The sequence below is a fragment of the Colias croceus genome, chromosome 24, assembly GCF_905220415.1.
Source record: "Colias croceus chromosome 24, ilColCroc2.1".
In the NCBI taxonomy this organism is placed as follows: Eukaryota; Metazoa; Arthropoda; class Insecta; order Lepidoptera; family Pieridae; genus Colias; species Colias croceus.
Genome location: NC_059560.1, coordinates 5,489,251 through 5,504,572, shown reverse-complemented (window position 1 = coordinate 5,504,572; position 15,322 = coordinate 5,489,251). Strand labels below are relative to the sequence as shown.

The following is a 15,322-nucleotide window of genomic DNA, read 5'->3' as shown; positions in this document are numbered from 1 at the left end:
GCATGGGACATGGGCTCAAGGGATAGGTCTAAAGGATAGCATAAGCGATATTTAAGATATAATCTGTGTTTGGTTCACAGATGATATTATAGTAATCTATATATACTATATACTAATATAATAAAGCTGAAGAGTTTGTTTCTTTGAACGCGCTAATCTCAGGAACTACTGGTCCGATTTGGAAAATTCTTTCGGTGTTAGATAGCTCATTTATTGAGGAAGGCTATAACTAATATAACTTCACATTAAGACCAACAAGAGTGGAGCCATGCGGATGAAACCGCGCGGCGCAGCTAGTAAGTAATATACTAAAATGAAGGATACAGATAATGAAAATTTGGAAATTAGTAGGTTCAGCTTTCTTCAAGTTCAGTACGAAATAGGACAAGGACAACATACTTTCTCCAATTAGTAAAGATGAGTTTATATGCTTCTAAAATGTCTGTGTTTAAATTTTTGAGGATGGATGTTCGTTTCTCTGTCATGCAAAAATGGCTGATTAGATTTCGATGAACATACCAACAATTTGATTATGGCTTTGGTGTACAGTATTATTATTTCAAGGCAGGTGAAATCTTGAACTTTAGGCAAAAAACACGAATGATATAACTTGCGTATTTTTTTATTATATTAGAAGGCTTAAATCGAAACAATCAAGCAATCCCACCACGAAGTTCAAAGTATAAATTATAACAGTAGAAGTAGTTTTATATATTTTTAAGCTATTGCATAGCTTCTATCGCGGGCCTTGAGCGCGGGGACCGAATCGAGAAATTCCGTAACGATAAAACGCATGAAGGCATAGCATGCAATAGCTTTAGCGCGGCAGTCCCCGAGTGCCACACGTCATTTTTATTTTTTTAATATTGGTTTTGTAATATACCATATTCTAAAATTAACAACCTGATACAATTATAAATCATAGCCTTGCTTAAGATTGGATACTTATAAGTTATATAATAAGATTTACACGCTGAATTAATCTTGCCATAACATTTTTCTTTACAAATCAAGATGCTTGTAAGCAATTATTTATTCTATCTCTCACTTATCGCCATGTAAACCAACCGTTACATGGTATCGATGCGCTCGCTCAAGGCCATGACAATGAACTTGTCGATATACTTTCTATTTGAACTGCACTGACTCACAGAGTATAGAAAAATGCAGATTAAATAGTATTTGATAAGATTATTTTATTTTGGAATTAATTTAAATTAAGAACTTTAGTTCGGTGTACGTCTTGGTGTACGTTAATAGCGACAACACGACAGTCATTTTAAGGTTTAACTACAATTATAAATAACAAGGTAGCAACTACAATAATATTTTAATTTGTATGGCAAAAATCATGTTTTGATGATATACAATTATGTAATGAAATAAAAAAAACGAAGTATTGTAATCATATGAATATAATTATATAAGCAGAGACAACATTACCAAAGGGAAAAAGTGTATTATGTCGCAGTAAACATTCTTCAATTCTCTCATATACTGTACATCTGTATTCTCATCTGAGGTAATATTACGCAACGTTACTCGTTCTTGGAATATTGTGCGTGTTAGCTGTGGTGTTGGTAAATATTTTAACTTTAATAAAGAAATGAACAAATTCTATGGGATTACTGCAAATACATACTCTGATCTTTATAAATTTAGTTAATACGAACGATACGAATAGAATTATATAGGTTTAAACTTTGATGAAATTTCAATTTGAATGGAAGAATGAAGACTTATTTTCCCGTGATTTTTTTTCATGTCTTAGCAGTTTTAGCGGAGTTTGTTTAAGAACATGTTTTTTTTAAACTCTACATTTCTAAAAATATGTTTATAAAAATATTGTTGCGTTCAAGTCCTGTTTCAATTTCCCTACAATATCCTAAATTATGAAATGATCAAAACTAAGGATCAAAATAAAATATAAGTTATAAAAAAGTTTCCATAAAGAACGTTGACACTGTCCGTTAGAACGAAAACAGAATAAACGGCTGACACATCTTGTCACCAAAAAATATGAACACGTCACAATGTAAATTTTAAGAAAAATTCCCAATAAAACATCGAAACAGAAAAAGGACAGAAAATGCAATACACCGAGACTGTAAGTTGTTAAACCTACCGTGCGCTATATCCCTTGTATTGATAATTCCTTGAGATGGGAAAGCGCAGGAGAAGAATATTTCCCAAAAAGAAGCGGTCTGTGTTCAGTAGACCGCACCCAATCAAGCGGAAGATGATGTTACGTCATAGGAAGATGAAGGCATTCTTTATCAAACACAACCCTAGGTGCTTCATAGAGAAATCGGTGAGGAAAGTCGTAGGAGGGATCTACACAGTATCAGACAGAGTAAGGGATAAAATAGCGGAGAGTACACTGGCGCTAGACAACCCTTTTAGTGCACATTTCTATGAAGACAGATGTATTATACAGTAGCTTGCGAATGCAGCAAGAGATGGGTATGGATATGAATTGTCAGAAAACACTGTCCAAGATTTTATAGTTGTGCACTTCCATGCATCGATAAGTCAATAAATTGTAACGACGTTCAGATTTGTTTTTTATTCATTACTTTATGATCAAAATTGGACGATCAATAAGTTAAGGCATAAGTTTTAGACTTGAAATTCCTGTAGTTAACTTTAACTTAATCTAGCTAACTTCTTTTGCCATTACCAAGTAGTATCTTCCTTTTTTCGCTCTAGCCAAAAATTTCATAATAACAGAATTTTTTATTCACGAACGAACTCCAAATGCTTACAGCTAACAGACATCTGCACAAATAATGCTTATAATAACAATATCAACCTCATCAAGCTTACAGATTTAAATAATATAATAGTCTATTCAGTAATCAATCTAAAATAGTATGAAATAAATGACACGGAAACAATATTGTTGCTCGTAAAATCACAAAGGGGAAAAGTTTTATTTGTGCTACGAAAATTATATCGCCGTACCTGTAGTGATGATGTGACCTTTGTCAACCTACGTGATAAATCTTAAAGTATTATGAACGTTTTCATTTTCCCTAGAATAATTTTCTTCGTTACGTTAAAAATTTAAATTATCTTTGCAAATAAGTTTTTTTCGAATGCCTACCCTGCCTTGTCTTGCTATTTTGTATTTTATAAGTATGAAGGATTAATTATTCCTAAAAATAAAAATATTTATATTCTCAGAACCATGAAAACGCTTATGCCAGTGGTAGAAATAGAACTTATTTTGATTGATTTATCTTGGGAAGAGTGTATAAGTATGAGGGAAGTAAAATGCTATAAATCTTAATTTGTTGCTACCAGTGAAGTGTATGCAGCTTACATTCGTTATACTCATTTCCGAAATTTCTCCGAATCCGAATACATACTAATATTATAAATGCGAAAGTAACTCTGTCTGTCTTTTACTCAATCACGCCTTAACTACTGAACCAATTTGTATGAAATTTGGTATAGAGATGTTTTGATACCCGAGAAAGGACATAGGCTACTGTTTACCCCGGGAAATAGGATAGGTTTTATCCCGGAAATCCCACGGGAACGGGAACTATGCGGGTTCTTCTTTGACTGTGCGGGTGAAGCTGCGGAAAGCTAGTTATTTATATTTCCGACATTCCTTATATAAAACATCGTCCGTGCACAGGCTTGTTGTATTTCTTTTAGAGGAGGAACTATGCCATTGCTATATTATTATATATTCCAGACCATTTAAAATCGAAAATATATTATAGTCCCTATATTGAAACACATAACCAATCAAAACTTGTGTATTAAATTAATTATACAATACGGCTAAAGTAATAAAATCAGATCAGTGAACAATATTTAATGGTAACTACATAAATAAACTAATACGCAATAATACAAAGTTATAAAAATTATTCAATAAATAACTTAAATTACGCCTTAACAAAATTATTTACAATCGCGATACAATCGCTTGCATATTGAAAACAGAGACAGGGATAATAACGACATCAAATATCTTAATGCAATGGAAAAGGTATCAAGACAGATACGATTCATTACTACCAAAAACGGGAAAATAGACGACAAACAGTTGGGAAAAACAGCGGTCACAGTATTGATTTGTTAACATAAAGATGGCATCGAGAACGTCGACTTTATTATTCTATATTAGTATCCGCCCTTTTGTAGGGCCATTGTCGCTGCGAACAACGCAAAGAAGAAACCAGCTAAGCCGGTTGCCCCTACTAATAGGACCAGACCACCGATCATGACTGGCACTATAGCCAGGTACTTCAGTTTGTACGCCATCAGTAGGGGCATCATGTACTTCGAGTATTTCTTCTTATACTTCAGTTTGCTTTTTTTCTTCTTGTTCTTTCCTTTGAACTCGCCGTCTAGTTGGTCTTCGTCTTCGATTTCCTCTTCTTCCTCGTCTTCCTCGGCTTCTGCTTCACCACCACCGAAGATGTCTGGAATGTGATAGGAATTAGTTAGATTGTTATGAGCTTTGTTGTGAATTGGACATAAATTATTTTTAAAATATTTGCTTATCTGGTAACATGATTAAGTTTGATAATGATAGCATTTAGAATTGTATGTTTTGCTTTCAGAAATATAATTTAAGAGACATAATTACACTTAAAAATACACAGGGCTTCGTTCGTATTGTTCGTAACATACCCAAAAATATCATTAGGTAAATATTTGCCTTATTCCTTTGAATAAATATGTTTCATCGATCCTTAAAAACCCATGAAGATATTAAAGACTTCATCACTTTTTTAAGTCTTTTCCTCAATCCTTGCTCATAGATAACCTTATACAACAAAGAATTCTTAAAGAGATAACTAGCGATCAATTTTAAACAATGATTCACAACAATTTGTTCGACAATTAACCACATGTTGTAATTTGCGATCATTAAGAGCGATATCTTCAGAGAATAGGCGCGTGCGCTGTATTTTTCTATAATAGTCACGGGAAATTAATTTTTAGTGCTTAACCTGAATATAATGAAACCTGATAATAATGAGAACGTTGACAATAATAAGGCCATAAATTAGTCATGAAGTGAAAATAAATCTAAGCTTGTTGTATTTGTGGTGAAAATTTATGAGAAATTAGGTCAGTGTTATTTCAGCTTTTAATCAATGAAATATACAAGCGAAGTCTTGTTGCTAACACTTGTTGATATTGTTTAATAATATTTTGATTGTTGAAGTAATGAATCAACAATAGTTGCTAAAGATTATTTGCATGAACAATCATCTTCTGAAATATGTTTTTAATTATTGTCAACACCTAGACCAATAATAACTAAGTACCTATTAACAAAATTGCTAATTCAATTACTAACTTAAAATATATGATTTATGATGTAAAAATTACCTTTGTCGATGATATATTAAATTATAAGTTTATGTGTTCAAATATTATTTTAAAACATCATAATTAGATAGGAATAGACATCAAACTTTACAAAAACACATAATATTTCATACAAAACGCGAACTGTCAAAGGAACATACATATATCATTGATTTAATAGGAATGAGGAACAATGCGTTTTAATGCGTGACCAATACTGGATAATATATCACGCAATTTTACAAAATAATTGAAGTAAAGAACTATTTTCACTATTTCATGTACACAAGCATTATAATCAACACGAAGGTTCAATACGGAAGGAGTTTTTTTTTTACTATTGCCTAATTAGCAATATTAAACTACTAATGGTTATAATTGATGTAGTTTTTAGTACTCGTAATTCAATTGGCAATCGATGTCTGCGTTAAATAAGTTGTCTTTTGATGTGTTAATATTTGAGTTAATATATTTATTTCACGATACGTGAATGTAATTGATATGTACAATAATCGTTATAGAGAATTTAATTATTTAATTTATTTGATACTAGATTTGGAAGATAACATAGAGTTTTTATAATATTGAAAAATACTTCAAGGTGTTACTAAAAAAGCTCTATAATTTGAATGTAAATTATGATAATGAGGAAATATAATAAATAACGTTTTTAAATGTTTTGTGTGACACATTTGTTGTTATCTACTATATAAAAATATAGGTTTTCCTTCCTGACGCTATAACTCCAAAACGCACGAACCGATTTCCATGGATTTGCATTCGTTGGAAAGGTCTCTGGCTCCGTGAGGTTTGTAGCAAAGAAAATTCAAGAAAAAATTCAAAAGAAAAGCGGGAAAACCGGGAAAATCATTTTCCACATACAGCGCCTTATGTAACATTTCGTTTGGTATTTAAACATAAGGTGGCAAAACGGAGTTCGCCGGGTTCGCTAGTTTTCTATAAGATGGTTTATTTCTGACATTTAAGTAACGAGAACGAGTAACATGAAAGTAACGTAAATTTGCACACCCAATCAATGGGTAGAATGTATTAGCCGCATAATATTGTAATTAAAACATCTATAATTTGTAACTACATTCTTGCAAATAAATATAATTTGAATTTGAATTTGAATTTGAACGTGTACATACTGTGCATTATTAGTTAGAAAATAATAGTCTTCAGATTAATTGTCATTTAATGGCAGAGCAAGCTAAGGAAAACGTAGGCTATCTGATTTTAAGAGGTCACCACCTTTAATTATTGCCAGGTTGCCAATGTGATGATCATAAATCCTTTAGATTTAATTTAAATACCGAATTCTAGACACCCTTGTTCCTAGATATAACCTGATTTTTACACTACCTTGTTAAAAACACCTACAGTTACGACTGAAAAGGTCTTTCGCTTCAGTTGAATAACTAACAAATTAGAATAAAAATTACTTTAGCGCATATTTCTTTGTGCATTTAACTAATTAACTTGTTACTAAATAATTAGAGCAGAGATTTATAGGAAATTAATATAGAAGAAACTAGGACAGTTTTAACTGGATGAAAACTTTGTAAACATTGTTATTATAATGTTTGAGCGGTTTTCGTGTTTTAGTTTACAGATTAGTTTTCTGTGCTTGTGTAGTTTGAACTGTCAATCTAATTAAACATATCTGATTTTCCAGAATTTCGGACGTTCTTGCAATTTGAATACCTTAAAGATTAATCAAATGAGAGTGAGCGAATTAATTTGGAATGCCAGTTAGTCACGCTGTTTCAAAGCATTGTTATGATATATCAATTCGTAGGAAACAATTCATTTCTCCAAATTAGTCAGAAAGTAATACTGTTATAACAGTTGTTCACGTGTCTATATTTGTTGTCCACAAGCGTAACTGATTGTCGGTTACCATCGATGAAATTTTAGGTTTCTGCGGTTCAGAGCAAACCGCTGGACGGTGAAGGAATAATAGATGGCAATCAGGCTAAACCTAGATAATACGGCTTAGAGATTTTGCAGCTTTCTTTACGAAAATTATGCTGTTGAAGTTGATTTAATTTTAAGTGACTGATATTTAGATTAGGGGGTCAAATATTAAACTTTACTACTTCGTGTGTTTATTGTATTAGATACTATTACGTGTAGGGATAGGGTTAATTGATAAATATAAAAAAATGAATGAATGTCAATACCCACATGACAACGATCTTCTCGTCGCAGCCAGCGCAGAGAATTCTTCTGGTTTCTCATCCTCTTCATCATCATCGTCCAATGACCTGGCTTCGAATCCGGGGTCCCTCATCAGAGGTATCGCTTGCGGTTGAAATCGACCTGAAACTGCAGCATCATTGGCAAGATCCTCACTACTTTTCTCTTTGGCAATTGCGAAATAATTACCAGGGAAAAGTATTTCAGATTTGTAGTTGTTCAAATTCATATTGTCCTTCGCGTAGTACACAGCTTTTTCTTTCTGTTCTGTGTTGATGGTGCGCGGTCGGAATGCATACTTCTGAAACTCAGGAGGACTTCTCGACGTTCTTGCTGATGCGTAATAGCTGGATGGTACATCAGACGCGTTCATATTGCCCGCTGGACGATCTCCATTCGATGCACTCAACGATAGCAGTCTTGCCAAGTCGTTCCTGCGGTCAGCTGCCGCTATCACCACGTAGCATAACACCACTAACGTTTGACACCTTAATCTCATTTTAATCATATTGTCCAGCTAATTGTCTGCTAATAACTGCGCCGTCACCGATTGCACAATCGCCGTCACTTCACTTTCTTCCCTTACTGTCTCACCCCGCCTCGATCCATCATTTTGTTGCAAGCGATCGCGTAAAACTGAATCACTATCGTTACAAGACGTTATATTTATACATGTGTAGGTATAAACTTTGCGTTTTTCCAGAGTATTCACGGTCGGACGGCTTCGCGGAACCTGCCTCGGCTGGTTTCAATTCCGATATGGGTGAAATATCAAATACGCCCAAATGAAAATGGTACCAGAGTTGATATGATTAGCCGGCACGCATGGTCTCCCGCGCTAACGACGGCAGCATCTCGCAATTTCCCCCGATGTGTCCCGCAATCTAATTTCGTTTTCTATAAAAAAGATGTCATTACTTATTTAGTATGTAATTTTCATGTCAGCATTCACGTTTGTCGGGTTCCGTGAGACGTGGCTTAATATAATAATGTTCTCATCTCACATGGAAATTTAATTACTTATTTTTATTAAATACTATGTCCGATATAATTTACCATCGTCACAAGAGCAAATTGTAAAATTTTCACCTATACTAACACTTGAATTTCAACTTCTACGAGCTTCTTCTTCTACTTCAACGAGATACATTCACAGTAAGTATACGATCATTCATTTACTATTGAACTTATTATAAAGTACAATTATTTAGTGCAAATTTAACAGTTAGGCTGGGAACAAGTTACTTGAATCATAATAATTGTCAATCATAGTTATAGAGATAATTTAAACTAATCGATGGAGTGATATACTTGTTACGTATGGATTACACATGATTATTATTTAATTTAATTATTAGGTATTTGCTATGTTACTTGTAATTATTAATAATGAACCATGTATGAAAGGTACACATAGAGGTATTGGTGTAAATAATTATTAGGTTTAATAGATAAATGCTTATTACGCCAATGGGTATTGGAGCTACAATGAAATGTTTTATATTTTGTAGAACCTCAGTGCTATTTTGTTTATTTATCTTTGTTTTTACAGCTATAAATTATAAAGATATACTGATGGTAACAAAGAAACATGATCATGTGAACAAAACTCTTACAAATTAACGCTTAAATAACGTAAAGGTTCGTCAAAGTTGCATTTAATTTCCACTGTAAGAAAATTCATCATCATTTTTTTCTTAAAGAATTTTAATATTTAATATTATGTGTTTATTTTATTCGTATACTTATAGTGTGTGCTATAAATTATTACGCAGGTATATTTCTTAAATCATGACTGTAATTTGTCCTACACGAAAATTCCACCCGTGGCTTCGTCCCCTTGAACGAAAACAACATACTATACACTGAAATCTTCATCGGCTAGATAGTGAAATATCAAGTATCACGTGTCAATTAATTATTAACCGCATTGTAACGTCATTTTCTAATTGCTTTAAAATTTAATGTTGACATTGTGATTTTCTTTTTTATTGTTTGCAGATAGTTTGCGTGTAACAAGGCGTATCGGATTTTAGTCCTTTGTTATGTTTGATGGTTTAAGCCTAAAAAAAGATTGGTTTAAATTCTAGTTCATGTAACTGCCCTATGTAATATGTGCCAGGTGTATTTCATTTATTTATCTGTTAGCATGAACTTTAAGAAATATATCTTCTCTTCGCGGTTTCACCCGCGTGGCTCCGCTCCTGCAGGCCGAGACAAATGTCAAAACGCCAAGCAATAGAATACGCTATCGATAGAAATTGACATAAGCGTACGATGTTTTGCCTAAGGATTCGGTCACCCTACCAACGACAACGACGACCACGAACAAAATTTTCAACCAGTCGCAATTAAATAAAATTGTGCAAAACATAATTAAAATGACATTTAAGAATTTCCTGTCGTATTGGTGTTTGGAAACATTTTTTTTGAGATCAATGAATAAACAAACAGGTTTTTCATAGAAACGGAGGCTCCTGGAAAAAAATGTATTTAACATTTTTTATAGATAATTAGATGATCTACAATTTTGGTTCAGGTGATTGTATGATAAACTTATCGTCTCAGCGAAAATCGCAAAAAACCCCTATTTTTTTATTAATTGACCTCGAAATTTTTTATTTCCGAGTACTAGAATGATGAGACATTTAAATATTGATTTTGAACAAATTTCGGCAAGATTGGAATTTTGGTCGTGGTCGTCTTCGTCGTTGGTAGTGTGACCGAACCATTACCAAAATGTCATGAGCTTATGTCAATAATTAGCGTTAGCAGTTTCTATTCCATGGCGTTATGTACGTTTGTCTAAGGCCCCTGTTGGGTTTAGCATAATGATATAAGCCTATAATAGCCTTCCTCGATGGGCTATCTAACCCCGAAATAATTTTTTAAATCATACCAGTAGTTCCTGAGATTAGCGCGTTCAAACAAACAAACTCGTCAGCTTTATAATACTAGTAGAATAAAGCTTTTATGTCCTGCCTTTTAATAATGCATTTAATCTATGTGTTCAAATACAAGCATTGTTAAAAACGTATTCTAATTGCCCGTATTTGACAGTTTATGTGACATTTTAATATTATCGTGTAATACTTTATTGGACGGATAAGTTTTATCCAAGCATTGAAAAATCGGCCCTAAATGTCCAATGCCTACAAGGAATGCAATCCAGAAACACGTGACTATAGCGCGGTTCATCATCTAACCCTAGAAAATGTTTTAACAGTCAGTAATGCTAAATTCAGCAACGGCAATCAAGCGTTGAAACCACAAAATTGCGATCGCGATGAAAAAATGTACGAATTTAGGAGATAAATCTCTGTGGGAATCAATTTATTTATTTATTTCTTCGTAATCATACAGCATTACAGTAAATAACATTTCTTAATATACAGAACTATGAGCCAATTAAGATTACAAAACAAGGTACTTACAGCTAGATAAATGAGTTATTTATCTAGCTGTAAGTTTATTAGTATAGAATAATAATAACCTTTATATTTTAGTTATTTTATAGTTATTTAATTTATCAACGCAATCAACTTTTCTCAGGGGCCATATTATCCACGAGGCTTATGGTCATGTTCCGACTCATAGGCTTGGGAAGGGTTTACAGATGTCACAATAGATAGATAGATAGATAATTCTTTATTGCACACACACAAGATTTACAATACACACAGAAAAAGACAAATAGATTCAAGTATGTACAAATGGCGGCCTTATCGCTAGGCAGTGATCAAGCGACAATACATAATATCTTGGTATGTTTTCGGTAAGCATATTAAAGATATAATATGTTGGAAGAAATCCCTATCGCTATTTAGCGATAACGCTATTTATTTTAATTTATAATTAGATTAATTTTAATGGTTTAGTTATTGAGCAAAAAATAAAAAATAATGCGCAGATAGATTGAAAATTCAGCAATTAAAATGTTGTTGAAACTTTTTGTTTGATATCGTCTAGACTCTAGCGTATGGAAAATCTATGATGTAATGCTGACACGATGGCTTGTATTAAAGCTAATCATAGTGAAAGCCAAACTGTGTGAAACCATAATATGGTTAGATAGATCTAGAGATGAAGATTAATTAATCATCTACTTTATTTTTTGTATCCTTTTGAATTATTAAATTTTTGAAGTGAAACTTCTTTATCAGGGTTGGAAAAAAATTTAATGTAACATTTTTTCGTTACGCGCCATCTTTTTCTTATCCCTATCACGCGTGATTCGACGTATTTCTGTAATGTTGCATATAGTAAATTATTTTTTTTGAAAAAGAAGTTTCACTTCTTACGTGTGTACACTAGTACACGCACACATTTTTTATATATATAAATTGAATTACAATATACCTTTAGATAACTGTAAACTGTATCGCGATGTACATGTTGTGGCCATATCGTAGATTTGCTCATTTCATGAAATGGCCAATTTAGTTTGGCCAGATCGTTAAATCGTCAACGTTTCACGATTGGATCATCCACGTTTGGCCAGATCGACGGTCTGGGCAAACTAAATTGGCCATTTTACGAAATGCGACCATTTCGTGAAATGGCCAATCATTTCATGAAATGAGCAAATGTACGATATAAATCGTTTCTCGATATGGCCAACTAAACGCGCGGTTTTTTCATGAAACGATCAAAATAATTTGATCATATCTTAAAACAACTTATTATTGGTAGAGGCACCCGCAACGTTTCCACCCGCACGTGAGCTATCGTTTAAGATTAAGTTTTCATAGACGAAATGCTCACATTAGGAAAAATTAAGCAAAAAATTTTTGACGTAATTTTGTTGTTTAAGTATTTTTTACGTGATCAGTGTATGCAAAACTACAAGTCCCTTCGCGCTTAGTATACCAATAGTTGGACACCCTGTATAGGTCGTTTAGCGCCATAACTTTTACACAAGGAATTATCCTGCTATAAGTAATCATGGTAACCCCTCAGTTACTTTTTTCGACTTTTTGTACATTTCTGTTATTATTATATAAATTTGGAATACGCATACAATCGGAATACGCAGTCAAGCATAATATTTTGTTGAACTGTATTTTTGTCGACAGTTCAGAAGTTTATAAATATTATGTAAACATGCTATACGTGACACGTAAGATACGTCAACGAGTATCTTATAGATGAATTAGAATTTTATATTATTACTAGGTTTCCACCCGCGGCTTCGCACGCGCAGTCAAAGAAAAACTCGCATAGTTCCCGCTCCCGTGGGATTTCCGGGATTGCGTTATTTTGATAAAAAGTAGTCCCATGTCCTTTCACGGGTATCAAAATATCTCCATACCAAATTTCATGAAAATTGGTTCAGTAGTTTAGGCGTGATTGAGTAACAGACAGACAGAGAGAGTTAGTTTCGCATTTATAATATTAGTATGGATTCATTCATTTATTAATAAATAAATGAACGAATAATAATATTAAATTAATTTAAGTATAGGGAATAGCGGATTTAATTTTAAATCAAGTTATGTAACATCAATGCGTGGTGGATTATTAGGAAGACAAAAGTGGCTTGGAAAATATTATTTGCGAATTCTCTAATTCTTTTAAAATGCATACAAATATAAATAATCAATCATTTTATTGGACATTGACTATGATAATAATTCATTGATATTATATTATTTTCAGATGAACATTTCTTTCAAATATTAAAACATATTTAAGACGAAAATCTATCTGTACAATTACTACAAGGTACCTACTGTAATTACAGTAACCTATAACTATTGTAAAATAATCATTTGCAGGTGTATCATGTTTGTCGCGGAAGAATTCTAATCAATACCCGCGGCCCCATCATTAAAGCGGCTCGACGGAACACAGTGGGGCTTTAGTCGGTAAGAATCCGACATAACCCACGGCTCCTTCCCTCCTTCCCCGGGGGCCGTGGGTATCTTTGGAAGATTTCCCCACTATTAAAAAAAAAGGTGTATCATGTTTCAAGGTCAATTATAGATTAATTTTGCAAACACTATAATGAAAATATCGTGCGAACAGTTTATCGCATTACTAAAACCAATTTATATTATTAGTGGTTATTTTTAACATAATCTTAACTCATCATGCATGATACTTTCGTACTAGCGTAAAATATCGTATTAACCGCTTAGGAGTGCAATATATTATGAATTTAATAACATTTTATAAAACATATGTTACTTTATAACTTAGTGCAGGATTTCATCCATACCAATTCTTAAAATACATCTAATAACTCAGCCCCCGGAATCACAGAATCTAATGACTCTAGACAGAATCTATTGTGTCGTGGACCAATTGGGCCGCTCGGGGCTTGTTTGAAAATCAGCAGCTTAATTATTGTAAATCTAAGTCTAAGTAAAATTATGTGACCTTTTTTAACGCATTGTAATTGCTTTAATTAAAATGAAAATAAATAAATTATAACGCTGAAGTGTAGAAACAAGTTTTATTACAACCAAAACGCTGCAACCACATGCAATCATCTTTTTGTTTTTTTTTTTCACTTAAAAACGTATTTCGGAATTTTACTGAACAATTTTATTGTAATACGATACAATATGATATGATACAATTTTATTGTACTTTGCAATAACAGGACGCCATTGCAAAATTCTGCAACAAGTTTCATAAAAATGTAAAACCATTCATTATGAAATAAGATATCAACAAGTGCATAGCTACTAATACCCTATTATAACAATAATTATAACAATTTAAACGTCTGGTGGCGTAGGGTATTCGCTTCAAAGAAAACTGCGCGTGTTTTAACGCAAGTGTGTAGGTACTACGGAACAATCGTGTGTAAGCAAGTCGCGCATGAAACACGTAAATAAAGGAAACATTCACTTCCATTTGATTACGCGCAATGACGATAATTAGTATAGGAAGGAATGTTTATATTGTTAGTTTTATAAGGTCCTAGCTTTGAAATTAGCTATGGCTAGGTTTGGAACCTAGGTACTTAAGCTGGGCTTTAATTTTTATATCTGACGGCGCCACCGTCGAAGCTTTAAAAAATAACGAACGGCGAACCAATAATAATATTAATACCAAGTGATTTTGTGGAGGCCTTCGTTGTCTTTTAAATCAATCTCGGAGCCTGACGCCCACATAATATCCTTAAAATCAGGATAAATAATATATTTTGGAATTTTATACGTTTTTTATTTTATTTTACTTAAATTAACCTACTATCATATAATATTAATTTTATAATATGGTTACAAAGTTAAATTGCAGTAGGTAACATAAGCTGCTGTAACATTTATTTACCTAAACAATATATAGAGGTAAGTTTAGTTTTGGTGGTCATACTTAGTTAAACGACTGATAGGAACAAAGTATCAAAGAAAATGTTTCGTTATAGTATATATTCGTATATATTCTATGGTATGTATCTACACTAATATTATACAGAGGAAAACTTTGTTTGTTTGTTTGATTGTAATGAATAGGCTCATTAACCACTGGACCGATTATGATGAAATTTGGCACAGACATCTTTAGACCCTGAGGAAGAACATAGGCTACCTTTTATTGCGAAATATGTACCACGGGCGAAGCCGGGGCGGACCACTAGTGTTATATACCTAAAATTTAAATGTTGAGTATCATGTTGCGTTATAATATGTTTCTATAACACCTATGTGGATGTAATGTATGAATTAAATCTATTAGGTATTTATTTGTTATGTAAAAGATGTTTTCACCTTTAAAGAACTCTTTTAAATAGAACTGTCAAAGCAGACTTATAATTTTTACATTTTTA

General features: G+C 32.8%; 1 protein-coding gene across 1 annotated transcript; it reads right to left on the bottom strand.

The window, feature by feature from the left end:
• Window positions 1-3,814: 3,814 nt before the first annotated feature.
• Window positions 3,815-8,159, bottom strand: LOC123702831. Its single transcript, XM_045650642.1, has 2 exons — window positions 7,531-8,159; window positions 3,815-4,442 (listed from the first exon to the last, which is right to left on the bottom strand). Exons 1-2 carry the CDS (start codon window positions 8,048-8,050, stop codon window positions 4,141-4,143), a joined length of 822 nt encoding a protein of 273 aa, XP_045506598.1. The 5' UTR covers window positions 8,051-8,159; the 3' UTR covers window positions 3,815-4,140.
• Window positions 8,160-15,322: the final 7,163 nt, after the last annotated feature.

What these genes read in the sequence shown, in the direction of transcription:
- LOC123702831 (XM_045650642.1), bottom strand. Translation starts at nt 8,050, where the DNA reads ATGATTAAAATGAGATTAAGGTGTCAAACGTTAGTGGTGTTATGCTAC. An exon ending in GACGAGAAGATCGTTGTCAT is followed by an intron (nt 4,443 to 7,530) that starts GTGGGTATTGAC and finishes ATCACATTCCAG; the next exon opens with ACATCTTCGGTGGTGGTGAA.